Source organism: Myodes glareolus, chromosome 13 (assembly GCF_982192425.1).
Source record: "Myodes glareolus chromosome 13, mMyoGla1.1, whole genome shotgun sequence".
Lineage (NCBI taxonomy): Eukaryota > Metazoa > Chordata > Mammalia > Rodentia > Cricetidae > Myodes > Myodes glareolus.
In genome coordinates, this window is record NC_142038.1 from 49,147,937 (window position 1) to 49,175,617 (window position 27,681).

At 49.6% G+C, this 27,681-nt stretch overlaps 1 protein-coding gene across 6 annotated transcripts; it reads left to right on the top strand.

The window, feature by feature from the left end:
* Positions 1–27,502, top strand: Arap3 (ArfGAP with RhoGAP domain, ankyrin repeat and PH domain 3). Of its 6 annotated transcripts, none has more exons than XM_048419284.3 (33): positions 2–304; positions 2,589–3,123; positions 3,229–3,290; positions 3,389–3,500; positions 8,206–8,403; positions 8,539–8,608; positions 8,835–8,955; positions 9,052–9,236; positions 9,320–9,426; positions 9,892–10,091; positions 10,196–10,281; positions 10,417–10,599; positions 10,754–10,889; positions 11,506–11,622; positions 12,026–12,173; positions 12,270–12,372; positions 14,482–14,701; positions 15,321–15,384; positions 15,591–15,754; positions 18,549–18,761; positions 19,381–19,486; positions 20,163–20,310; positions 20,594–20,662; positions 21,757–21,831; positions 21,915–22,029; positions 24,068–24,196; positions 24,277–24,410; positions 24,645–24,727; positions 24,820–24,855; positions 25,486–25,549; positions 25,660–25,797; positions 26,017–26,055; positions 26,489–27,502. In XM_048419284.3, the coding sequence occupies exons 2-33, from the start codon at positions 2,606–2,608 to the stop codon at positions 26,969–26,971; spliced, it is 4,626 nt and encodes a 1,541-aa protein (XP_048275241.3). In that variant the 5' UTR covers positions 2–304; positions 2,589–2,605; the 3' UTR covers positions 26,972–27,502. The 6 variants fall into 6 exon arrangements, with proteins under 6 accessions (XP_048275244.3, XP_048275241.3, XP_048275243.3 ...); XM_048419286.3 differs by having other exon boundaries at positions 8,209–8,403; XM_085699954.2 differs by having other exon boundaries at positions 3–304; positions 2,621–3,123.
* Positions 27,503–27,681: the final 179 nt, after the last annotated feature.

The following is a 27,681-nucleotide window of genomic DNA, read 5'->3' on the forward strand; positions in this document are numbered from 1 at the left end:
CCACACAGAGCTGAACACTGGCCCTGCTCTGAGGGGGGAAGTGTCTCGGGCAGGCAGGAGGCCGTTGGGGAACAGGCTTCAGGGCTGGAGCTCTTGCTACTGCTGTAGGGAGGGGAGAGGCAATCCTCCTACTGGCCACCATGCCTCAGGAAGCGTCAGGTGGGAAAGTCGAGAGAAGAAGCTTCTCCCAAGAATGAAAAGGTCCAAGCATGTATGGTCACCGTGCTTGCCCCAGAAAGGCAGCCTCGATTTGGAAGACCCAGGAAAAGAAACCTAGGCTGAGCGCTTGGGGCAACAAAAGCCGGTGAGCCTCCTCTGCTGGGCTTCAACACCGAGGGAGGTCCCAGCAAAGAGAGTGGTCCTCAGTTCCGAAGGCGTTACCCATTCTGTTCTCATCCCCCATTTAAGTGGGTGCCTGAGTCCAGTTCACCCTGCTGGGTGCGGGAGAGGGGCCAGAAGCTTTCAGGCCCCACACTTTCTTCCCCCAAATGTCCTCTGCAATGCTCTTTCTCCCTCTATTTCTACTCTCTATCCCTATCTCTGACCGGGCCTTCTATCTTAGTCCCTTTGCCATAAGTTTCTGAGTCCCTACTTTTTGTTCTGGGAGAAAGCAGAGCGCAGACCCCTGATAAGCAAGGCGGTTGGGTAAGGGGCCCAAACCACCTGAAGGCGGGCGCTCGCTTGCACAAGGAGCCGCTAGCCCTCGAGCCTTCGGGGCGGGGCTGGGCTGGGCTGTCGGGGGAGGGCTGCGGGGAGGCGGTGCTGGCGCAGCCGGACCCCCGGTCTCGGACAGCGCGGCGGGCACCCGGGAGCTGACGGAGGCCACAGCGAGGTGAGGACCCCGATTCCTCGGGCCCAACTTCTCAGACTCCACCCCATCACCTCCTCCGGGACCTCCGTGGGCTCCCAGGGCCCCTCAGTGTTGGCTCCCTTCTCCTCCTCTCCTTCCTCCCTGCCGCGATCCGCCCCTCCTTGTTGCGGGGCCTCTGCCCCCTCCCTCCTTGCCTTCCTCAAAGCCCGCTGTGCCCCACGGGGACACGCCCGCACCTGCCGCCTCCAGCTCTCAAGCACCTCCTGGCTCCCAGACAGTGGCTAAATGCCCTTGAGCCCAGACTGAGTCACCCACCAAGAGAGGGGAATCTGACTCAGGGTCTGAGGCTTAACACCCTGCTCCCCAGCCGGGCCTGGGAATGGGAGCTAAGCATAGAGAGGCCAGAACTGGCCCTGAGATGGAGAGGGAGCCCTGGGCTAGAACCCAGTAGGAGAGCAGCAGGGATGGGGCAGCGGTAATAGAGGCAAACAGCAGAGGCCAGGCAAGGGTCAGAGGTGGCCAGAGCTACGGATAGAACTTACGACTTGGTTAGAACATCGGGGCCAGACAAACTTTATAATACAGAGCAAATACAGAGGAGGGGGACAAAGGTAAATTTTGAGAGATACTGGAAGTGGAACTGGAGCTAGGACAAGAGCAGGACGGGGGAGAAATGAATTTGAGATGAATCCAGGTTATTGAAAAGGATTAGGAGTATGCTGGCCCAATGGGGCAGGGCTAGGGTAGGGAAAAGGCAGGCTCAGAAAAGGAAGGTTTGGATGGGGGGGCAGGGGAGTTCGCATTGCTGAGTTAGAATTTGGGTGTCTCTGTGTGTGTTTTCACACTGCTGAGTCTGTGTATGCGCGCGTCTTCATACAGCTGAGTCTCTCTGTGTGTTTTTACACTGCTGAGTCTATGTGTGTGTGTTTCCACACTGCCAAGTCTGTATCTGTGTTTTCACACAGCTGAGTCTCTCCCTCTTTCTCTCTCTGTGTGTGTGTGTGTGTGTGCGCGTGCACGCGCACGTGCATGTGTACATGCATATACATGCGTGGGGAACAAAGAACACCTAGGACTACCTCTCCCCTTGGTCACTCATTTATACAGCCAGGTTCTCCACCCATCTCTGTTTCCTAGGTGGCCTCTGCCCAGACCAGGACCCCACACACTGGGATTAGTAGGGGCCTCTGAGCAGCCTGACCAGAGCAGGCAGGATGTGGGGGTGGCCAGGCTAGAGGGACAGGAAGGAAGTCTGAGGAGAAACAATAGGTGGAAGGGGAGGAGGAACTGGGAATGACCAGGATTAGGATGTCCACCCTGAACCTCAGCTCTGGAAACCAGTGTGAGTGGAGGCTAATTCTTCTTCTCCCTCTGTGGCCTGCCCCTCACCTGTCTTACTCCGCAGCTGGATCTGGCCAGCTCAGTGGCCTCTGCTTCTCTACCTCCTCACCCTGCCCTGCCCCGTAGCACTCCAGCATTTTGTTCTGTGCTTACTCAGCTGAGTGCACAGAAAGCAGGAACAGAACTCAGAGGCAGGCACTTGGGGACCCACACCAGCACCCCTTGCTGCCAGAATGGGCCTCAGTCTCCTCAGTTCCTGTAAGGAGAGAGTCAGTTCTTACCTCCTGGGATGGCTCTGTCCCCAGATCACAGCCTTTGGGCCTTCTTCTTTGAAAGAAGACTGGAGGCTGGTACTCCCCATCCAGGCCTCAGACTTTGGGATAGGAAGGGGGGGATTTCAGCCTGAGTCCTCCCTTCACCCTGCACCTCCCCCCAGCAATGGCCTGAGAGCCCATGGCTGCCCCTCAGGACCTGGACATCGCTGTGTGGCTGGCTGCGGTGCACCTGGAGCAGTATGCAGACGCTTTCCGGCGGCATGGCCTAGCTACAGCTGGTGCAGCCCAACGCCTGGGCCACGAGGAGCTGAGGCATTTGGGCATCAGTGCTACCGGACACCGGAAACGCATCCTGCGCCTGTTGCAGGCGGGCTCTGAGGGTTCCCTGGATTGCCAGGAGGATAGTACCATGGAGCCATCTCCCAGCCCAGCCCCCGATGACCAACCCCCCAAGCCTGTGCCCAAGCCCAGGACAGTGTTTGGGCTCAGTGGCCCTGCCACTGCCCAGAGGCCTGGACTGAGCCCAACCCTCCGGGATCCAGAAGTATCGAAGGACTCAGGGCGCAGCCAGAGGTCCTCTCCTCTCCATCCTTCCTCCTCTGAGCAGCCTTCAGTCCCGAATACCATGGAGATGATGCCCAATGCCATCTACTTTGGCCTGGAGTTAAGAGGCGGGGCCCAGGCAGCTGAGGACAAGTGAGTTGGTTTGCTACCTGGGAATTTGATCCTGAGAAGAGGAAGAAATCAACAGGGCATGGGGACTGTCCTTTCCCCTTAATAATCAACAGAATTTCTTTCTAGGACTCCAGACAGTTCCCAGGCCACTGCCCCAACCCCTGCCTTCAGGCCCACAATAGGCACAGGTAGGCAGGTTGCTAGCGAGGAACTGTGCCCACTGGCATCTCAGACGCTCACCTAACTCCTTCTCCCTTTTTCACTACCTCTCTCCTCATCCTGGCAGTGCACATCATGGATCCTGGTTGCCTGTACTACGGTGTCCAGCCTGTGGGGGTCCCAGGAGCCCCTGACAAGAGAGATGGCAGAGGTGTCTGTCAGGATAGGGCTGAACACAGGTGAGTTCTCAGAGGGACAGTGGTGGGGAAATGGAGGAAGCTTAAGGAGCAGTTGAGTTAGCAACGGTGGCCGTGTGTCCAGTTACTCATCAAATGCGCATTGAGCATCCCCTTGGTGGCAAGCAAGCACTAATGATGCAGGGCATAGACAATGACTCATTTTTGCTCCCAGGCAGCTTGTGACGCAATGGGACAGACAGGCCACAAAAGAAGTATGTAAGCAAATGATACATAATTAAAATTCAAAAGTACTGCTCCCATTCAGCAAATACCAAACACCGAACACTGCTAAATGCCAGATAAAGACACTTAGGGAGGTCAGTATATGCAGAAATCCCTTTTAAAAAAGTCTCTTTCTTTGTGAAGGTGTATTTTTATTTAATGTGTATGGGTGTTTTGCAGGCAAAACACATATATATATATGTGTGTGTAGTATGTATGTATATATATATGTATATATATATATGTGTGTATATACACACATATATGTCTGTGTAGTATGTGCTTGTCTGGTGCCCTTGGAGGCCAGAAAAGAGTGTTAGATCCCCGGAATTATAGATAGCTCTGAGCCACCCTGTGGGTACTGGGAATTGAACCCAGGTTCCCTAGAAGACCAGTAAGTGCTCCCAAGAGCTCAGTCATCTTTTTCCAGGAAGATAGTTATTAAATGGTTTTGTGTGTTTGTTTGCATTTCAAGACAGGGCTTCTCTGTGTAGCCCTGGCCATCCTGGAACTCACTCTCAACTTGGACAGCTACCTGCCTCTGTCTCCTAAGTGCTGGGATTGAAAGCTTGCACCACAGCCAGCTAGCAAATGTTAGTTTTTTATACAGTGTAGTAGAACAGGTTTAGAGAGCTGGAGTTAGAAAGGTCTGTAGCTTTTCAGTGAGTTGTTGGACCATTAAAAAATATCCTCTGCGCTGAGGATTGTACTCAAATGTTATCCTCTATCTACACACACACACACACACACATGGAGGTGGGGCATACAGGTATAAAACAGAGAAGGGGGAAGAAGGGAAGGGAAAGAGGGAGATAGAGGGTAACATTTGAGCAAAAAGTTGAAGGACCTGAATGGAAGAACTGGCTGTGGAGAGTTCTGAAGGCAGTGTATCCTAGGCAGAGGGAATGGTGGGAATACAGCCTGGGGAGATGCAGGTGCAGTGGGAAGGCAGTGGTGTGGCTGGGTCAGGTGGGTGTGACTGAGAAGAGGAGATGGCAGAAGGAAAGGGGCCCCAGGGGTAGGACCTACAGTGGTGGTCACTCTTACATTTAGTGGCATGGGAAGCCACCGGAGAGTTTTGACTTAGATCGTGGCAGGACGCTCTGTTTGCTTTGCTGGGAACGATGTGGCCGCAGAAGTGGCAGAGGCTGCTAAGAGTGTTTCCTTGGGGGCAGTGATCTGGGCGAGCCATCTCAGAGTGCAGTGATGGGAGCAGAGTTGACGAGAAGTGGCTGCATTTTGAGGGTAAAGTGTCACACTGCGTTGGTGCGTGAGAGAAAGATAGCAGCCAAGCATTAACTTTGAGGGCCTCATCATGAGCCTCTGCTGTCCTCTATGGTAACCACTAACCACATGTGATTGCCGAGCATGTGAAGCATGCTGGTCTGCTCTGCACTGAGAAGAGCTGGGAACATCAAACGTCTGCCAAAACCTACTGCCAAAAATGTGTACTAGATGAATGCAATGTATATAGAAAGAAATATCTTAGTAATTTTTTAGTGTGTGAGGGGTATGTACATATGTGTACATATATGTGTGCACAGGTGCACATGGCCATGCATCCATGTGTGGAGGCCAGAGGACAATATCAGTTGTCTATGTATTTTTATCTTTATTTATTTATTTTTTTTGAGATAGATCTCTCACTGAACCTGGAGTTCAGAGGCTAGGTTGGCCAGCACTTGAGTGCTAGCGACCCACCCACCTCTGCTCCTCATTGCTGGGCTACAGAAATTCAGCACGGTGCCTGACTTTTCATGTGTGCTGGGGATCTAAATTCATGTTGTCATGTTCATGTACCAAGAACTTTATCCATTGAACCATCTTTCCAGCCTCTATCATAGTGATGTTTGCATTGATTGCACACTAAAATATTACATTTGGGACATACTGGGTTATATAAAATATGGACTACTAAAACAAACTAATTTTTAAACATTTTAAAAATTATTTTAAGTGTATGAGAGTTTGGGCTGCATGTACATCTGTGCTTGGCTGCATTTGTGTACCGCTTACATGCCTGTTGCTCTCAGTGGCCAAAAAAGGGTATTGGATTCCCTGAAACTGGTTTTATGGATGGTTGTGAGCCATCATTTTGGTGCTGGGGATCAAACCTGAGTCTTCTACAAGAACAGCCAGTCCTCTTGACTGTGCTGAACCATCTTTTTTTTATTCTTTAAGTTGCTAAATTACGTATATAATCCTTGTTGATTTCTATTGGATAACGCTGTTCTGAACACATAAGAGTTCATGGAGTGTGGTCTGAGACAGAAAGACTGCATCAAGCAAGAGGGGGGAGACAGACCTGGAACTCTGCTTCAGACATGAAATGTGAGGTGTTTAGTAGATCCAGGAGCCAATGACAAACAAAACTGCTACCACATCTACTTATCATTTGGGTGGGCTATCTGAGCCAGAGATTTCAATATAGAAACTGTCAGCATTTAGAAGGAATGTGGAGGGAGAAGAGACCCAGTCCAGAGCCTCAATGCCCTCCTACATCCAGAGGTTTGGGGAAGAGAAAGAATCATTAAATAGACTTAACTGAAATAGTCAGAGAAGGAAGATGATGTCATCAAAGCCAAAGGAAGGACATAAGGAGGAGGGAGAGGTCAGCTGTGTCTTGCTGCTGAGCGGGCTGATGCTTAGTAAGTCTGGACGGAGAATGGACCTCTGGAATCATATAGGTCACTGGAGACTCTGACAAGGAGTGGAAGGGGTGAGAGCCCGATCAGTGCATTTAAGAAAGAATAGAGAGAAACCGGTAGGTGGCCGTGCACACCTTTAATCCCAGCACTAGGGAGGCAGAGGCAGGCAGATCTCTGAATTTGAGGCCAGCCTGGTCTACAGAATGAGTTCCAGGACAGCCAGGGCTACCCACAGAGAAACAACAACAACAACAAAAACAAAACAAACAAAAAAAAAAACAAAAAAAAACAAAAAAAGAAAAGGAAAATAAAATAAATAGAAAGGATTAGAAAATGCAGACTATATTGCTGCACTTTTCTGCAAAGAACAAAGATTTAGAATGACCGTCAATGGCAGAAGTGGAGTGAAGCAAACAGTTTTTATATGGCATGTTGCATGTGTCTGTAAGTGGATAAGGACAATTTGGTGGATAGGAAGGTGGGAAAATCCGCAGTGATGTCTTTGTGTAGGTGAGAGTTGTGAAATCGAGTGCATGGGGGAAGAGCCTGGCGTTAGACAGGTGTTTATTACAGTCACAGGAGGTAGGCAGAGTATGTGCGCGAAATTGGATTGACGTGGCGCTGTGAGTCTGTGGGATTCTTGTCTGATTGCTTCAGATTCTCAGTGCAATAGGAAACAAACAGGGTAGAGCAGTGGTTCTCAGCCTTGGTTGTACCACAGCCTGAAAACTTTTAAAACCACAGGTGTCTGAACCGAACCCCCAGAGATTAAAATTTGTGTTTGTAATAAAAATCCACAGACTGATATTAGTTTAAAGTTTCCCAAGTTTTGTACTGCTGAGGCTGAGAACCATTGGATCAGTACAGAAATCTATCCTTTGCAAGAAGATGCCATAGGCAAAGACCTGGAGGATGAGAGAAGCATAGCAAATGCGTTTTAGGCAGACAAAATGCGCAAAGACCCTGAAGAATGGAGAGAGTGTGGCTGGACTACAGCAAGCAAGGGGAAGGTGCAATAAGATGGAGTCGTGGGACTTCATTTTGCAAGTTCTTGTAGTTCATGCATAGAAATCTGCATTTATCCTAACTATGAATGGGGCATTATTGAAGTTTCATGTAGAGGAATGCAATGATCTCATTTGCATTTTTCAAAGAGCACTGGTGACTCTGAGAGAAGGGACTGTGGGAGGGAGGACAAGAATGAGAGCAGGTGGCCATTTGGGCGATTTGCTTTATGCCAGTGAGAACCTTTGGGAGCTAAGTCAGGGGGAAGAAAGCCAAGAACATCTTGGAGAAACAATAGCAACAGTAATATGCTATATGTTGGTTGATATGTGTGTGTGTATACATATATATATATGGTTTTTAAAATATTTATTTATTTATTATGTATACAATATCCTGTCTGTGTGTATGTCTGCAGGCCAGAAGAGGGCACCAGACCTCATTACAGATGGTTGTGAGCCACCATGTGTTTGCTGGGAATTGAACTCAGGACCTTTGGAAGAGCAGGCAATGCTCTTAACCGCTGAGCCATCTCTCCAGCCCCCTATATGTTGATGAGCTATGAACAACCATGGCAGGATGGCATTTGCACATCTTTCCCACTTCCAGAGGAGACTGACATTTCCCAGTAAAACCTCCAAGTACACTCAGGATGAAGCTTCGTGGCAACCCTTTGGGTTGCTAGCTTCTTTACCCCATTTGTTTATAAAGTAGATCTCGCACCTGCCAGACATGTGATAGGTGCTTATGGGTAGGGATGGGGAACTTACCAAGAGATTGTCAAGGGCACCTAGTTTGACTTGTGTTCCTCTTGTACCCATAATGCTCAGCAGGCAGGATCCGGAGACACGGGAAGATGCTGGCTATGCCAGCCTCGAGCTACCTGGGGACACCATCCTTTCAGTACCCACCCGGGATGCAGAAGAGACCAGTGATGACCTCATTTCACCCTATGCCAGCTTCTCCTCCACCGCGGATCGCCCCATGCCGCTGCTCAGCGGCTGGCTGGACAAACTCTCACCTCAGGGGTAGGGCTGTTAGGAAGGGAAGGGAGAGGAGAAGGGATTAGAGATAGGTAGGGTACAGACAGGTTCTAGGCCGAGTGATTGCCCTTAGCATGCATTCCCAAACACCTAACTGATCTCGGCCTCCTCCTTCTTCAGAAATTATGTGTTCCAGAGACGTTTTGTGCAGTTCAATGGAAGGAGTCTGACGTACTTTGGCAGTGACAAGGTAGGGGGCTGGTGCTGCTACATGGATACCAGAGAGGGAAAGACAGGGAGGGTTGAGAGAGGCTGAGGACTAGAAGGATGGGAAACCTAAGGCCACAGCTGCTCACTGTCAGCATCTGAGGGAGCTGGCTCAGCAGCTGTAACCTTGTGCATTGAATGCTGAGCTCATGAGTCCAGTGCACAGAGCTCAGTTCTTGTCCCCCTGGATCCCTGGGCTTTCTCTCTAGGACCCCTTCCCCAAAGGTGTCATCCCTCTGACTGCCATCGAGATGACCCGAAGCAGCAAGGACAACAAATTTCAGGTCATTACCGGCCAGAGAGTGTTTGTGTTCCGCACAGAGAGTGAGGGTGAGGGTCCGAGCCCACTGGGTTAGGGCAGGAGGGAGGCTAGGTTAACGAACACACATCCCACTGACCTGCTTCCCTGTCCCCACGGCCCACCAGCTCAACGTGACTTATGGTGCTCCACACTGCAATCCTGCCTGAAGGAACAGCGCCTCCTGGGCCACCCACGTCCCCCTCACCCACCACGACCCCTCCGCACCGGCATGTTGGAGTTGCGTGGACACAAGGCCAAGGTGTTTGCTGCCTTGGTCCCTGGAGAGTTGGCATTGTACAAGAGTGAACAGGTAAAGAGAGCTGGGCAGGAGCTGATGAGCCGGGCTGGCCCGTTCTGGAATCTGACGGTGTTGTGCGCCTCTGACTCTGCTAGGCCTTCTCTCTGGGCATTGGGATCTGCTTCATTCAACTGCAAGGCTGCAGTGTCCGAGAGACCAAGAGTCGAAGCTTTGATCTGCTCACACCTCATCGTTGCTTCAGGTGGGGCCTAGACTGGTGGAAGGCGAGGCTGGGGTCTTTTCAAGGGAGATCACAAAGGTGCAGAGGGATGGAGGCCTCTTCCGAAGGATGCCAATGGCTAGAGATGACAGGTTCAGTGAGCAAGGTCAGGATGTCAGGAAAGGAAGATGGGGATAGCTCAGTTGCTCCAGTTGCTTGTCTAGCGTGCCCAGAACCCCAAGTTCGGTCCCCAGCACGACATAAATCGGGCATGGTAGTGCATGCTTCTGATCCCAGTCCTCGGCGCCAGAGGGTCAGAAGCTCAGAGTCATCTTCAACCATATAAAAAGTTTGAGGCCAACCTGGGATAGATGAGACCCTGACAAAAATTAAATACAAATAATAATTTTGACCCAGAAGTGGCCTCTGGTAGCTCCTGTAGGAATGGCCATTGGGATAGGATGTGGCGGGAGGTCCATGCCCATGGACTGGCTGTCCACCCCTCAGCTTCACAGCCGAGTCTGGGGGGGCTCGACAGAGCTGGGCGGCCGCTCTGCAAGAAGCAGTAACCGAGACCCTGTCTGACTACGAGGTGGCTGAGAAGGTCTGGTCAAACCGGGCAAACCGACACTGTGCAGACTGCGGGGCCTCCCGCCCGGATTGGGCTGCCGTCAACCTGGGGGTGGTCATCTGCAAGCAGTGTGCAGGTGAGAGGTGGGCGAGAGGTGGGCCTCAGGCACAAACGGGGAGGGGGAGGAGAGGGACTGCGGGACTCAGAGCACTCTGCCACATGGCTTTCACACACTTTCAGGCCAGCACCGGGCCCTGGGCTCTGGGATCTCCAAGGTGCAGAGCCTGAAGCTGGACACGAGTGTCTGGAGTAATGAGATAGTGCAGGTGAGGGGTCTGAGGGAAGCGGTGGAGAAGGGAGAGGGAGCGTCCAAAAGCAGACTTGGAGTCCAACTTGGGGATGAGGCTGTCTGGAGACTTTTGAGTTCTGGCCACTCATCCTTGCCTCTTGCCATCCTGTAGTTGTTCATTGTCCTGGGAAACGATCGTGCCAACAGCTTCTGGGCAGGGGCACTACCCCCAGGTGAAGGGCTGCATCCGGATTCACTCCCTGGCCCTCGGGGAGAGTTTATCTCCCGAAAGTACAAGCTGGGTCTCTTCCGGAAGCCTCACCCTCAGCAACCGGATCATAGCCAGCTTCTACAGGTAGGAGGGACAGGTCCGGTGTTCATGGGGGATGGGGTGCAGTCTGTATTGGAATGCCTAGACTTGGGTGGTTGATAATGGCTGCTTTTGGTGATAAACTGGAGGCGCGCTTGGACCGTGTGGGAGGCTGACAGAGATTCTTCCTTCCCTGTAGGCACTGTGTGCAGCTATGGTGGGACCCAACCTGCTAAAGAACATGACCCAGCTCCTCTGCGTAGAAGCCACTGAGGGAGAGGAGCCCTGGTCCCCTTCAGTCCTCAATGGCAGCTTGCTTAGTCTTCTACCATCAGGTTATCCTCTCAAGTAACCCCCTACCTCCCTAGGAGTTCCCACACCCAACCTGTGACGCGTTTCTTTCAGGAGGGGCCCATTACCTCATTCTCCTATCTATCGCAATGGCAGGCTTGGCAGTTGCCTAACCTCCAGACTTCCTGAGGTCAAGGGATGAGTGATAAGACTCTGAGGTCACTGCCTAGAATAGAATGTGCCCAGGTGTTAGTCCCCTACCATCTTGACAGCATTAACCTGCCAGGCAGGTCTCAGCTTCCTGGGGACATTCTTATTGCTGGAATAAGTAGTTGGTTTAATGATTTTTGGCTTCCATTTATCAGACTGGATAGGTCAGGACACTTAAAAGATGGCCGTGCTCTGGAGTGCCCACTTAGTACTGCCTGCCTGGTTGGGTGGCTGGTGGGGAGAGAAGTAGGCAAGCACTAGGCTAGAGGCTTCTTTCCTTTCCTCCTGTGGCACTCTTCCAGTCTGGGTAGTGAGGGACTCAGTCCCACTGGGCGGCACTTCATGCTGTTGGTGGAACTGGGTCCCATGGTCTGGTCCCACTGGATGCATTGTCCAATGGAAGGCATGCCATCCTGCACTGTCCTCACCTGATCCCTTCTTCCCCGGCAGACTCCTCCCCTGGAGTATACAACGAAGTGGTAGTGCCCGCCTCTCACAGAGGCTTCCTATACTGCGGTCCCATCAGCAACAAGGCTGGAGCCCCACCCCTTCGCAGGGGCCGGGATGGTGAGCCAGCGGGAGCCAGGGGATGGGAGGAGACAGGTTAGGGCTAATGTGTTGCAGAGAGACAGAAGGACAGGGCTGGGATAGGAACGTGCCCTGGAGTGGACTGGGATGCTGGAGGTCAGGTCATAGCACTAGATGATAGTCAAGAGCTTCTGCTCTGACGTCAGACTATCTGGGTCAAAAGTCCACTCTTCTCCGGCTTTGTGTGACTCAGGCATACTGCACAATGGCAAGCCTCAGTTTTCCCATCTGCAGGGCAATGTTTAAATACAAACCCATTTGCTAGAATGACTTTGAAGATTTCGTAGTCTCAGCCATAGGAAGAAGGCTTGACAGGAAATGAGTATATGGGAACAGGGACTGTGACATGGTGGCAGCTCTTCTCTCTCTCTCTCCCACTTAGCTCCGCCCCGCTTGTGGTGTGTGCTGGGAGCTGCCCTGGAAATGTTTGCATCAGAGAGCAGCCCTGAACCCCTCAGCCTTCTCCAGCCCCAGGATGTTGTATGTCTGGGTGTAAGCCCCCCACCTGCTGATCCAGGTGACCTTGACAGGTGACACTCCCCTCTCCATCCAGACTCTTACCAGTACCCAACCTGGCAGCGCCCTCATTATCCCCTGCTGTCCTCCTGACCTCATCTATCCTTCAGGTTTCCATTTTCCTTTGAACTCATCCTCACGGGCGGAAGAATACAGCACTTTGCCACAGACGGAGCAGACAGTCTGGAGGCCTGGGTCACCGCAGTGGGCAAGGTGAGGAGACAAGACCCCTCTCCAATAGCTCACAAAGTCCCCATCCCCACCCACTCCTACCCTCTTCTCTTCTAACAGGCGATGTTGGCTGAGTACTTACTCTGTGCCAATCCCTGTGTTTTAAGAAGTGCTCACTCAATGTCTCATTTAATTTTTCCAACAACCTTTAGAGGTATTTTTGATGATCTATTTTATGAAAGGAAATACAGTCTTAGAGGTTAGGAATTCATTCGGTCAAGGTCACAGAGCTAGAAGGCAGAGCACTAAAATTCAAGAAAGTCTACTAGCCCCTTACTCTTGTTGCCATCTTCCTGCTCTCTAGTTTTCCAACAGGCAAAAGCTCCTTTTTTTTTCCTTCAATAAAACAGGGTCTTGCTATGTAGGACTGGCCTTAGACTTTAAGCAGTCCTCCTGCTTCTGCCTCCCGAGCACTGGAATATTAGGCATGCACCATCATGGCCAGTTATAAGCTACTTTCATAAATCTTACATTTTCCATACCTCAACAAGTCAGTCTTTGTATTTGAGCCTCCTTTCCTGGAAGTAAAAAGTTTAGGCTCAGAGCCAGACATCCTGAGATCTGAGTCCTACAACTTAGCCCCAGGAGCTCTTCCATGTCTGCAGGGTGGGTGTAAAAATTCACCCCTAGGGATGAGGACTAAGTGACACGTGAGGCCCACACACAGTAAGCTCTCTCTCTGTGGGCGTTGAAAGAACGGTGGTGGTGACGCTGATGATGACGACAGTCGCTCCCATCCTAAAACAGCTTCTCCTCCCGAGTTCTGTTCACCTTCAACTTTTCACCCCGGTACCTTCCTTCCCTCCTGACAACTTCTCAGAAAGTTGGGTGCAGCCCGCTGTTCCTCCTTAACCCCTTGTGGCTGCCTTCCTCTGCCTAGACTCCCCAAAGCTGCTACCCTGGAATGTCCTTAGCAACCTCTCATGTCCAGAGGTCAGGAGCCATTCTCTGGCCTCCCTGTATCATCTCTGCTGCAACTGACACTCCGCTTACCGTGCTGTGGTCTCCTGACTATTTGTTCTAGCCATGATAGGGTGTGCACAGAGCTTGAGAGGAAGCATTTTGAATCTTTCATAACAGTTTGGCGGAATAATTTTATTTGTTGAATCTAATTATACAAGTTAAGAATTTGTTCTTTTTTCTTTCTTTTTTTTAAGTATTTTTACTTTTATATATACATATATATATATTAATTATATGAATGTGTGGCCTGTATGTGTGTGTGTATGTGTGTGTGTGTGTGTGTGTGTGAATGTTTGACCTGTATGTATGTATGTATATAGCGTGCATGCACAGTGCCCACAGAGATCAGAATAGGGCATCAGATCCCCTGGATCTGGAGTTGAGGATGGCTTTGAACCACCATGTGGGTGCTAGGAATCGAAACTCAATCTACTGCAAGAGTAAACAAGTGTTATAAACCACTGAGCCATCTCCCCAGCCCGTCTTTGCTTCTTCATTTTAATTTTCTAGCAGTTAATTTTTACTGTTTTTGATGAAAAGTATCGGTGACAGATTGGAACTCTTAAAAAACAACCCCCCCCAAAAAAAACCCAATAGCATCCCCTAGATTTTTTTAACTCATGCAGCTGGAACAGAATTGCTTTGAGTGTGACTTCGAAACATTCTTTTTTCCGTGAAGCCTCCCTGTAGTGTCCTGTGGGGAAGGTTGCCCAAAGCATGGTGACTCTTCAGGAGAGCCTCTCCCACTTCACTTAGGGAGCAAGACAAGCTGGGTGGTGGAGGCACACATCTTTAATCCCAGCACCCAGGAGGCAGAGGAAGAGACAGAGGCAGGCAGATCTCTGTGAGTTCAAGGCTAGCCTGGTCTACAGAGCAAGTTGCAGGACAGCCAGGGTTATGCAGAGGAACCCTGTCTCAAAAACCGGAAAAAAAAAAGTAGGGGGGGACAAGATAGCCACACCGGGTCTCCTGTATGCTGGAGCAAACTGAATGAGCTTCTTCCCTGTCTTCTGTTCCTCTCTCTGGGCCTCTCCTTTGCTCTTTCCCCATCACCCCCCACCCCTGCTTTCCCTTCCTGGTCTCTCACTCTCTTTCCCTTCCTACCCATGTCCACTTCTACCTCCACAGTGGTTCTCCCCACTCAGCTGTCACCAGCTGCTGGGTGCTGGGTTGTTGCGGATGGGTCGCCTGTCGCTACGGTCCCCCTCCCACGCAGGCCCGGCTCCTGGTCTTTGGCTGTCAGGGTTCGGCCTCCTTCGTGGTGACCACCTCTTCCTGTGTCCAGCACCGGGCCCTGGTCCCCCAGCCCCTGAGGACATGGTGCATTTACGGCGTCTACAGGAGATCAGTGAGCAGGGGTGTGGACAGGGCTCAAGGGTGGTCATGGGCAACAGCGAGACAGAACCTTTTTTATTTGGGAATCCTTATGGGAAAGAACAGAATGTAATAGCTCAGATCTAGGGTCTGAAGTCAGACTACCTAGTTTTGGACCCCATTCCCATGAATTTCAAGCTTGTGTCCTTGGAGGAGTTACTCAACTTTTTCCATGCCTTGGATTTCTAATCTTAAAATGGACAACAGTAAAACCTTCCTCCAAGGACTAGAATGAGGTTCAAATAAGGAAATACATAAAAACTTTTATCACAGAACCTGGCAGGAAGCAACTTGTAAGTACTCAATAAATATTATTTGCTGATTGGGGACCAGGATGAGGGACTATGTGTGTGTCTTCACTGTTGCCTTCTGGAAGAGGAACATGCTAGAATAAAGCAGTAGGACTCTGGGAACAACAGACCTGAGTCTTAACTCAGCTTTGCCCCTTTTAGCAAATTATTTAATATCATATATCACATGGGTGTAAAAGTGTGTAGTTTACCAGTGGGCCATTGTTTGTAAGGCTGCTAATCTGGCACCTACGTACCTATGAGTCTTTACTGTGATGATAATGGTCAAGGATTCTTCTTTAGGTGTGGTCTCTGCAGCTGAAACTCCAGACAAAAAGGAGCACTTGGTCCTGGTAGAGACAGGAAGGTAATGTTCTACTTATCTGTGACCCTTTGAACCCAGCTTCCTCCCACTCCTTCCTTCCTGCTTCCTCAAAGTTGCTTCCCCTGTTTAGGGAACTATCTAGGCTTGGTGTTGTTGCCCCCTGCTGGTAGCTCTGGGAAGTCAGCTCCGTGTGTTCCTCAGCTTCTGTCTGATCTCTGGAGCTCTAACTCAGGTTTCTTGGGTCTTAGGACCCTGTATTTGCAGGGGGACGGCCGGCTAGACTTTGCAGCGTGGAACACAGCCATTGGGAGTGCTGCTGGAGGGGGTGGCACAGGGCTGCAGGAGCAGCAGATGAGCCGGGGCGACATCCCGATCATTGTGGACGCTTGCATTAGTTTCGTCACACAGCATGGTGCGTGGGCTCTGACTGACAATGAGCCAGTGGGGAGGGGCTGGAGAAGGCCAGTGTGCGTGTGCGCGTGTTACCTGGAACACAACACCAGCTGGCCACGTGACTCTCTGAGCCTTAATTCCCTCATCTATAAAATGGAACCATCGGTCCTCATTTTCCAGTCTAGTGTGGCAGTGAGATGGTGCTTGTTAAGCTAAGAGTACAGGGCCCGGCAGGCTGTCCCTGCTCAGAGGTGACTCAGGTACAGAGGGTGAGAGGGACACAAGAAATGTGAGGACTCGGAGATGTGGTGGACTGAGAGGAGGCGTCTATGAGGCAAGGGCTAAACTGGGCAGGACAAGATCCCCGCAGGTCTGAACAGAATAACTCTATGAAAGAGAGAATGTCCAGGACTCTTGGTCTTTGTGGAGTCTGGCCTAATGAATCTACATCTTGTATAAACGTTTTTTTTTTTAGGAGGCTGGATATTGAAAAAGAAAAATTCTTAGGAAACCAAGGTGGTTACAGAATCTGAGTTCTATCCCCAGCATCAAAACCAGCCAAGGAACCAAAGAAAACAACTGGGCCTGCTGGGACAGGCCTGTCACTACAACTATTCAGTAATTTGAGGTAGAAGGATTCTAAGTTCAAGGCATTAGGTTATGAACAAGTTCAAGGGCAGCATAAGCAACTTAGTGAGAGCTTATCTCAAAATAAAAAATACAAAAAGGGCTGAAGGTATTGATTATGGATAAGGTTCTTAACCTGGCATGGAAGAAACTCTGGGTTTAATCCTAGTATTGAAGGAAAAAAAGAAAGACACCTTTATGACCATACAAGGAGTTGTATTTTCCCAGTCATGGGCAGTGGATAGTTAGTGGCTAATGACATTCTCCCCACTTTGGCAGTAAGCTCATCCACTGATCTTACAATCACCAGCTCCTCACTCCTTTTTTAGCTTCCCTGGTATTCAGTTTGAGGCCTCAAGAGAAGGCCCGAGGTGGACACACCTTGCCCTCCAAGGTCTGCATTGCAGTACTCATTTATTTGATAGCTGTTGGTTCAGGTGCTACCATATGGCTGTCGGCGAGGAGGCTGGGGGAACAGGGAAGGCCCTGCGAGGCTCATAGGCTACTGGGAAAGATGGGTATTAAGAAAACAAACATCATCAGCTCTTATTATTTGCAGGAGTTATGTTCTACAAAGCCACTGCAAACACTTAATTACTTGAATACTGAATATCAGTCCCAAGGGAGAGGCAGGATGAGAGTCCTCTGAACTTCTGGTCACAAGGTTTTTACCAACCAATTCACACACACACAAAAAAAATCCAAAAACAAAACAAACAAAAAAACAACCCCCCCCCCAAAAAAAAAAACACCAAACTTGTTTGACATGTTTTGGCGTGTAAAGGCAGTTTGTTTAATATATGTGGTTGATTCATTGACACTCCGTTCAAGGTCAACATCAGCACAAACAGACCTGAATGAAGCTATTTAATGTTCTCCGTAAGCCACATCACAGGGTCCTCACGCAATACTACCCAGTGTTTCAACAATCTGCATACTCTGGAAAGGGCGTTTTCACCAGCAGAAAGAAAAGAAACACATGACTAAATATTTCATAAAAGGGATGTGGCTGGGGCCACAGCTCAGTGGCAGAGTATTTGCCTAGTACGTGTGAGGCCCTGGTTTCCATCCCAAGTTCCTCAAAAAGAAAAAAAAAAGGATATTTATTAATAACCTGAGACCTTAGCTAGGAGCATGTGTGTGGGAGAAAGAGCTGACTTTTTCTTTACTCTGTCGATGTTACAAGTTAACCAGAAGTGTATAGGCTCTCTGTAGCCACAGTTTCTATATCTCTATACTCAGCCAACTAAACACAGAATATTTGAAAAAAGTTGTAGTCTGTTTTTGGTCATTCTTTACATCATATTAGGTATTATAAGTAATCCAGAGATGATTTATATAGGGTTATGTGTAGTGATATTTCTTTTGTATTTTAATAAATAAAGCTTGCCTGAAGATCAGAGAGTGAAATAGTCAGACTGACTGGTCAGCCTTACTGATCAGGCAGTGGTGGCACACATGTTTAATCACAAATGAAATATTACTATAGTTATGTGTAAATGTCTGCTTGTATGCCTACAGTCAAGGAAAGGGCACCAGATCTCGTTACAGATGGTTGTGAGCCACCATTTTTTTAAAAAAAAAATATTTATTTATTTATTATGTATACAATATTCTGTCTGTGTGTATGCCTGCAGGCCAGAAGAGGGCACCAGACTCCATTACAGATGGTTGTGAGCCACCATGTGGTTGCTGGGAATTGAACTCAGGACCTCTGGAAGAGCAGCCAGTGTTCTTAACCTCTGAGTCATCTCTCCAGCCCCTAAATGCACCACTTTATATAAGAAACTTAAGCATCCATAGATTTTGTCATTTGTGGGAGGACCACTAAATCCAATCCCCCTTGGATACTAAACAATGACTTACTGATGTTAGGGTTACAGATAAATCTTGTTGATCAGGTGAATGCATAATTTTAGAATGTGTGGACAATGCAGTCAACCATATTGTGATTTCAGAGAGTATTTAATAAAAATAAAAGTGGGAGCTACAGCCTGATGGTTACGTCATGCATGCCGGTGAGGTCAAGAAAGGGCTTTCCAGCAGGGAGTTAAGAACCAAGACTGGTCTAGCAAGTAGCTGGGACCAAGCAGCCACATACCATGGGGAGGATCATCGAGGGACTGCTGGGTGGGCGGTGTTCTGTCTTCATGCAATATTGAACAGGGGCTATTGGCTGTTTTCAGGGCTCCGGCTGGAAGGTGTCTATCGGAAAGGGGGTGCTCGGGCCCGCAGCCTGAAACTCTTGGCTGAATTTAGGCGGGACGCCCGGTCAGTGAAGCTCAGACCACGGGAACACTTTGTAGAAGACGTTACTGACACACTCAAACGCTTCTTTCGAGAGCTTGATGACCCCGTGACCTCTGCTAGGTTGCTGCCTCGTTGGAGGGAGGCTGCAGGTACTTCTGAGAGTCCACTGGGATCTCCATTTTCTTCTGTCAGCATCCACAAAGCTCTCCTGTGGAACTGGTGAATGAGCCCCCTCTTCAACATTCCCCACCCTGGCTGATCTTGACTTGGGGAAAGTCCTAGTGTGCTTTCTACTAATGTGATGAACATTATGATGAAAGGCAACGTGGGGAGGAAAGGATTTATTTGTCGTAACATTTCCACATCACAATCCATCTCTGAGAAAAGCCAGGGCAGAAAGTCAAGTGGGAATCATGGCAGAAAACTGCTTACTGGCTTGCTCCCAATGGCTTGTTCAGCCTTTTTTCCTACACCTGTCCATGGTTGGCACTACCCATAGTGCACTTGGCCCTCCTGCATCAATCATTAATCAAGAAAATGCTCCCACAGACATGCCCACAGGCCAGTCTGATGGTGACAACTCGTCAGCCAAGGCTCGCTCTTCCTTGGTGACTCTAGCTTTGTGTCAAGTTGACAGAAACTGTCACAGTGAAGAAGGAGGCAGAGAGAGAGACATCCATCCTGGGTTTGTTTCTCAGAAAGTCTCTGCCCTCAGCCTCCATTCTCTCTTCCTGGTTCCTCTCCAGCTCTCCTCTTCTCTATCCCTAGAGCTTCCGCAGAAGAATCAGCGCCTGGAGAAATACAAGGAAGTGATTGGCTGCCTGCCTCGGGTCAACCGTCGAACACTGGCTACCCTCATTGGGCATCTCTATCGGTCAGTACGGTCGGGCCCTCTCAACTTCCTTTCCTGATCCTTCACACTTCAAATCAATGCCATGATTTCATTCGTTAATCAATTTCACGAAGAGCTGTTACATGAGGGAGACAGCTAAAGGTTCAGAGAATGGATTTAGGGACTATAGAGACTTGGGTTTTAATCAGCTCTTCCATTCTAGCCTTGTGACTTTAGGTTAGTGTCTAAGTTAGGGTTTCTATGGCTGTGAAAAGACACCATGACCGCAGCAACTCTTATAAAGGAAAACATTTAATTGTGGTGGCTTGCTTGCAGTTTCAGAGGTTTAGTCCATTATCATCATGGTGGGAAGCAAGGCGGCAGCTGAGCTGAGGGGCTACAACAGAGAGTATAAGGTCTTAGGGCCTGAAATATTCATTCTTGCCCTTTACATAAAAACTGTGATACTTGCTCCAGTAGTGACCACCCATACCTTAACTAGGTCCCTGACAAAGTCAAAGCTCCTTGAGGCCAATGCTGTCTTGTTCACTGACCCCGGCACTTAGCCTAGACCCTAGTACACAGTAGAGGGGCGGTAAGTGCCTGCCAAATTAACGAAATTTGTGTTGGTGAAGTGGTGAGCGTGGACTGGACTCAGGACTCAGATTCTCTCTCTCTCTCTCTCTCTCTCTCTCTCTCTCTCTCTCTCTCTCTGCAGGGTGCAGAAGTGTGCGGCTCTAAACCAGATGTGCACACGAAACCTGGCCCTCCTGTTTGCACCTAGTGTGTTCCAGACGGATGGGCGGGGGGAGCATGAGGTGCGGGTACTGCAGGAGCTCATCGATGGCTACATCTCTGTCTTTGACGTAAGGTTTTCCTAACCCCGCCATACCACCCCTCCACCTCATCCCTGTGAACTCAGCGTATGGGCCCTCATCCCAAAAGCCCTCACCTACCCCTGCATTAGCACCCCCCTCCCAGAGTCCTGGGCTTCCTTCTCCCATGCTTCAACCCCCAACATCCTCTCATCATTGATTCCTGGCTCTTCAGGCCTCTGACCTTCTTCTCCAGTTCCCCTTTGACCTTGATATGTGCCCCGCTTCCCTCCTTTCCTAGCAGCCCTGGAAATAACTTTTGGCCCTTTTGCAGATTGACTCTGACCAGGCAGCTCAGATCGACTTGGAGGTCAGTCTCATCACCACCTGGAAGGATGTGCAGGTAACTTGCCCTGCCTCAGATGCTAAGTGGGGCAGGAGAGGCGACATCACCATAGGAACCGAGCCTTCTGTCTGCAAAGCTTCCTTTCAGCCTGTCTTCCTGCACATTGACTCTTGGCTCTTTGGTAGATGGGGAATCCCCAGAGCGAACTGCTTTGGGCAGTGTATTTGGTCGTCTATTCTACCGTGAGGATTCTTCAGTATTTCACTTTCTCTATGGTACTGACTATTAAAATAAGGGCCTCACAGAGCCTAGGCAAGCAGTCTCTCACTGAAATACATCCCCAGCACCCTACTTCTAAGTGCAGGAGATCTCAGGAAAGTCAAGTGTAGTAGCCCATGCCTGTAATCCTAGCACTTGGGTTGTGGAGGTAGGAGGATCAAGAGTTCAACCACAGAGCCCTCTGCAGGCCAGGGATGGGAATGTAGCTCAGATGACATGCTTGTCTAGCGTGCATGAAGCCCTCAGTTGGATCCACACAGCACCACACATAAAACCAAGCGTGGTGGTGGCACATATCTGTAATCCCAGCACTCAGAAGGTAGAAGCAGGAAGATCAAAAGTTTAAGGTCATCCTCAGCTAAGTAGCAAGCAACGTCAGGCTGGATCTCTGTGAAACCTGTCTAGGAGTTCAAGGCCAGCAAGAGTCCTTGGGGGATATGGGGTGGGGCAGGAAGAATATTGTTTAAAATACAATAGCAAGTACTGTTGAGGACATCCTATGTTCCAGGAATCTCTAATCTCATTTTAGCACCACACAACTCCATTAAGTAGGTAGTCTCATTTTTTTTTTCAAATAAAGAATTGAGGCTCTTGAGTCACTTCTTCGAGGTCATAGTAGGTGAATGGCAGAGAAGGGACATAAGCAGTCTTGACTGCAAACCTCTTCTTGAAGCCACTGCATCACACTGTCTAAGGTGGCACCATATGAGGCTAAACATGCAGTTTTCCCAGTTCTGGAGCTCTAGTCAAAGGCCCAAGGCATGCTGGGAGTGAGGGCTGGAAGGAGACCTTTGTTGGGAGGAGCTACAAAGGAAGCATTCTTCCATCCTGGTGTTTTTGTAACCTCTGTGTCCTCCTCTATCTCCCCTCAGTTGTCCCAGGCTGGAGATCTCATCATGGAAGTTTATATAGAACAGCAGCTCCCAGACAATTGTGTCACCCTCAAGGTCAGTCTTTAGGGACTGGAGGGGAGGGGAGAAAGGCGGGCACAATGGTCTAATCAACATGGCTTCTGTTGTCGGTATGTTAGGTGTCCCCAACACTGACTGCTGAGGAGCTGACTAACCAGGTGCTGGAGATGCGAGGGACACCATCAGGGACAGACTTGTGGGTGACATTTGAAATTCTTGAGCACGGAGAGCTCGGTGAGCATGATCACACATTTGTCTGTGTGGACACATGACCAAGGTCATCAATGACTTCCGGTTGCCAAGTGTCATGGCCATTTTAGTAGTCAACTCATCCACATGAGAAGGTGCTCCCATAGTGGATGATTCCTTTTCTCAATCTTCTTCTCTTAGCTTCAGCAAAGGTTTCCCCTCTATCTCAAAGGAGGTTCCTTTTCCTCCTTTGCCCCGACTGAAGTGTTAGAAGAGCCAGAGGTCAATACTGGGCCATTTTTTTCTTTTCTACTTACATTCTTCCCCATGGCTTCAAATACCATTAACTGACACTCAAATTAATTCCGGTGGGCTGGAAACTCACTATGTAGATGAAGCTGGCCTTGATCTTATGGAAATTCTCCTGCTTCTTTCTACCAAGTGCTGGGATGACAGGTATGCCCTAGCATGCCTGGCTGACAGCCCACATTTTTATCTCCGGTTCAGATCTCTTCTCTGCACTATAGACTTACATATGCAATTGCCTAGTGACACCGCCACTTCCCACAGCTGTCATTTCCTCCCTTACTAGGCCCCTCCTCCAATATAAAGCCCAAACTGTTTTCTGGCTTTTCTTTTTCAGCAAATATGACCACAGTTCACTCAGCTATCAGATCCAGAAGCCTAAGGGTCCTATGTCCACCCCTCTTCATCTTCATACTCAATCCAGCGATTAATTAGTCCTGCTGATTGCATCCGTTTTCCTCCATCTCACTTGTTTCCACCTCCCTAGTCGGAGTCACCATTATCTGTCTGTCTCCCAACACGAACCACTGAACTGCATGGCTCTAGCCTGGGGAGGGCTGGACAATGTTCGGCTTTTGCCTCTCTACTATCTGTTTTCTGAAGAGCAGCCAAATGAACATTTCAAGTATAAACCAGATCACACAATTCCTATGGTTAAAACCTTCTGATTGAACCTAACGAATTCATGGTTCCTAATGAATTTGTGATAAAACTCCAAGTCCTTATGGCCTGCGAACCCTTGAATGCATGGCTGCTGGTCATTTCTCAGAGATCATGCCACATCAGTCATCCTCTATCTCATCTGCCAGAGCATGGTACCCTCTCTCCTCCGTGCTGAGGACTGGACAGAGGTGTGTGAGGATGGAAGGCAAGCGTGCACCACCGAGTTCCGTGCATCCCTATTCAGGCCACGCTGGCTGTTTAGTTCCTCCGAGAAGAATTTCTTGACGCATGGCATTTGTTCTTATGTTTGCTCCCATAAGATCCGACCTGAAACTGTGTAGTACACAGCTGTAACCCTAGCAGTAGTGAGGCAGGGACAAGTGGAGGACAGTCTGTTCTAGCTTCCAGGCCAGACAGGGCTGCACAGTGAGGCATTGTCTCAAAGCAAAGAAACGTTCCAAACCCAAATCAAGCCAATAAATGGAAAAGATCATCCATGATCTACGTAGTTTGCTTTGCTTAATCTTTCAGATAGATTGATGAGCCTCATCCACAAATGCGACGGCTAACAAACCTCGCCTGACTAGCCTACCTCACTTGCTTACCTGCTTTTCCCTTTGTTCTCTGTGTGTCTCTTAAATATTGTTTATTTAAAAGTGATTACTGGAGGCTGGAGGAATGGTTCAGTGGTTGAGAGTGCCACAGAGGACCAGAAGTTTGTTCCAAGTACCTACACTGGGTAGCTTACAACTGCCTGTAATTCTAGCTTCCAGGAAAACACACACACACACACACACACACAAATTAAAAATAGATCCTTTTTTTTTTAACCACTATACTAACGAGGATAGATCCTTTTTTTTTTTAATTATTGTTGATCTCTATTTTGCTTGATTACCAGTTTACTGTTGGCTTCTTCATTTGGCGTAGCTTCAAGAAAGCGGGCATATGTATTGTTCTCCCCACTGTATCCCAAGGACAGCATACCTGGTATAGCATCAGGGTTAAAATAAATGTCTGTGATGAGATAGGTGAATGAGGAGATGAGATGGGGGTTGCAGTCTTTGACTAGCTTTTCTGATTACTACCTGCCTTGATCAACATTTCCCTTCAGAGAGGCCACTGCACCCCAAAGAAAAGGTCCTAGAGCAGGCCCTGCAATGGTGCCAGCTTCCAGAGCCCTGCTCAGCCTCTCTGCTCCTGAGAAAAGTCTCCATGGCACACGCTGGCTGCCTTTTCACAGGTGAGCCTCCTCCCCCAGCCCAGCATTCCTCAGGCCTCTCTCCCAGTAGCCTCCACCTGGCATTGCTCTTCTGTGCCCAGGAGTCCGGCGTGAGAGTCCACGGGTGGGCCTGCTACGGTGTCGTGAGGAGCCACCTCGCTTGCTGGGAAGCCGCTTCCAGGAGAGGTTCTTTTTGTTGCGTGGCCGCTGTCTGCTGCTGCTCAAGGAGAAGAAGGTGACACTCCAGGGCGAGAGGGGTGCAATGTTGGGTGGCCGGTCAGGCAGCAGGGGCTGTAATGGTACCAGTCCCTGACTCCATAGCTCATATCCTTGCCAATCTCATTGCTTCCCTGATGTTGACCTTTCTGGCTCCACCATCACATGTTTCAATGCACCCATGACTTCTTGATCTTCCTAACCACCATGTTCTTGTACCTCTCGATCTTACCGCTTCTGTTCATGTTCCCAGAGTTCTAAACCAGAACGGGAGTGGTCTCTGGAAGGTGCCAAGGTCTACCTGGGAATCCGCAAGAAGTTAAAACCTCCAACGCCGTGAGTGTTCCTCCCTAGCCCTGACTTAGAGCTTTCCTGCCATTACCTCCCTGCCTTTTGGTTATTCTCTCACTGGCCCCTTTGCCTTTCAGGTGGGGCTTCACTTTGATACTGGATAAGGTGCACCTGTGAGTACCTCCTAACTTGCTAGCTTCTTCTCTGGCTCCGCCCTGCTTCCTGTCTGTGTGCACGCATGTGCCGGCGTGTATGTGTTCATGTGTGCAGAAATCAGAGGTCAACTTCAGGTGTCATTCACGAGGACCTGGGGCTTGCCAGTTAGGCTAGGCTGGGAGCCTCAGAGAGCTGCCTGTCTCCACCTCCCCAGCTCTGGGATAATAGGCACTAGCCACTATCCCAGTATCAGCTTCCCTTTTCTTTTTAATCAAGAAAATTTATGTGTACGGGTCATTTTGCCTGAATTTATATCTGTGTACCATGTGCATGTCTGGGGTCCCCAGAGGTCAGACCCCTGAAGCTAGGGTTATAGGTGGTTATGAGTCACCACATGGGTGCTTGGAGTTGAACCCAGGTCCTCTGGAGGAGCAACAAGTGCTCTTAACCACTCTCTAACTGCCCCTTTTTGACATGGTGCTGGGAATCCAAATCTAGTCCCTATACTTGCATGGCAAACACTTTATACGAACTGAGATCTCTCCCCAGCCCTGCCCTGTCCTCTTTCCTCTACTGTCCCCTGCTCCATTCCTCCATGCTTAGTGCTAGGACTCCTTCTGCTTCCTGAATCCCTCTCTTACCCACAGATGTCTGTCCTGCACTGATGAGGACGAGATGTGGGACTGGACCACAAGCATTCTTAAAGCCCAGGTGAGGGGAAGGAAGAGGCTGAAGGCTGGGCTTCTGGTGCCTTTGGGGACCAGCCATACCCCCCAGTGCCTCCCAGGTCCACTAGTGCCAACACCTCACTGTCTCCTCAGCACGATGACCAGCAGTCGGTGGTTTTACGTCGTCGTTCCTCCTCTGATCTTGCTCGTCAGAAGTTTGGCACGATGCCCTTGCTGCCCATCCGAGGAGATGACAGTGGAGCCACCCTTCTCTCTGCCAACCAGACCCTGGTGAGACCCTACCCCCAAGCATGTCCTAAACAGCTGATCCCTGCCATTACCTTTGTCATGCTGCAGGAGGAGACAGCGTGCCTGCGTGCCAGATGCCCACCCACTCGCCACGACCCTCTTGTCCACATTCTTTGTGTCCTCACTTCCTGCCTCCGTCTCCTGTTGTCTCACTTTGTCTCTGTCTCTCCCTCCCCTTTTCCCCACTCCACCTGTGTCCAGCGGCGGCTACACAACCGGAGGACCTTATCCATGTTCTTTGTGAGTATTGTGCTTGCTCTGGCTTTGTGTCTGTCAGCCCTGTGTGTAATCCCTGGTGCGCAACGTTGTCTGTTCTGAGGCAGGCGTCAGTCTATGTAACAGAGGAAGACAGTGAGGGGTGATACAATAAGGGAAGGAGAAAGTAATTACAGATCTGAGAAGCAGAAGAAACGGGGTTTAAGCAAACACATTCTGGAGCCAGATAGATCTGGATTCAAGCCTCACCAACTACTATTTCCTTACTATGTGATTCAGGGCAACTTAACCCCTCTGCATCTCACTGTCTTGCAGTATGACCCACTTGCATGGGGTTTTGTGACATTATAAATGTCAAGTATTTTGTAGTGTCTGATCAAGGAAGAACTTGGTCAAGGATTAATAATACCGCAACTCTAACCTTGTGCCCATCCTCGGCTGTCCCATTCCCATCCAGCCAATGAAGTCATCCCAGGGGTCTGTGGAGGAACAAGATGAGCTGGAGGAGCCTGTGTATGAAGAACCAGTGTATGAGGAGGTCGGGGCCTTCCCTGAGCTTACCAAGGACACGACTGCCTTCTCTTCCACATGGGAGTGGACAGCCAAGGCAGAGACGCCCCTTGCCAGCCACAGGTCCTTTGACCAAACCCCCCTCTCCAAAGCAAACATGTTGGGCCAGGAGGAGAGGATACCCGACTCTTCTCCAGGCCCCCTTTCAAAGAGCAGTCCTCAGGCACGGGGATCCCTGGAGGAACAACTGCTTCAGGAGCTCAACAGCCTCATCCTGAGGAAGGGAGAGCCTGCTCCATGCCCAGAAAGTCCTTCTCAGTCCACCAGCCCCCAAACCCCCAGCCCTACTAGCCTTCCAACACAGACACCCAGTTTACCCACCCAAACTCCCTGCACTTCCAACCCACCCTCCAGCCAGCCCCTCACATGACCCTAGGGCCAGCAGCTGAGGAGGTCGGTAACCAGAGGAGGAGCCAGGCTCTCACCATGGCAGACACCACTGGGGGCTTCTTCTGCTCTTGATGCATCATGACTCTGGAATCCAGTATGGTACCATGGAAGGAGCACTGGACTGAGACCTGGAGACTGTGTGTCTCAAGGACCATCATGGCCCATTTCTGGGCTCAGCCCCTTTGTCCGTACTATGAAGTCACTAAAATAAGAGAGGAGCAAACAGCAAATTATGCTTCTGAGCAATAAGCCCTAATACTTTCCCTTAATAAGAGCGGTTCCTGTTTTATAGATTTGATACAGTGGCTTCAGTGAGAGGGGTGGGGAATAAGGACCGTTGTACTGCATTAAAGAAAAGCATACATTTGGAAGCTAGAGATATGCATGAAGTCCAAATCTATCTTATTCCACCCTCAGACCCTAGAGTGGGGTGACTGATTGAAGTTGGGAGCTGGGGCAAAGGGGAACCAAAAAAGAATGGGTCTCTATTAATAAACTTTGGAACCAAGAAGGTCGTTTTTCAACAACATTCATTCATTCAACAAAAAAGTACTGAGCATCTAATTGGCGCCAAATCCAATACAATACGATATAAAGAAAACAAATAGGGTCCTTGCTCTTACATGAACCTGAAGAAAAGAAACAAAATACACACAGGCTGGGCGGTGGTGGCGCACGCCTTTAATCCTA

Bases quoted from the DNA above. Each gene is read 5' to 3' on its own strand.
- Arap3 (XM_048419284.3), top strand. From the start codon at position 2,606: ATGGCTGCCCCTCAGGACCTGGACATCGCTGTGTGGCTGGCTGCGGTG. The intron at 8,404-8,538 runs GTAGGGCTGTTA...CTCCTTCTTCAG, and splicing joins GACAAACTCTCACCTCAGGG to AAATTATGTGTTCCAGAGAC. The intron at 24,197-24,276 runs GTGAGCCTCCTC...TTCTGTGCCCAG, and splicing joins CGCTGGCTGCCTTTTCACAG to GAGTCCGGCGTGAGAGTCCA.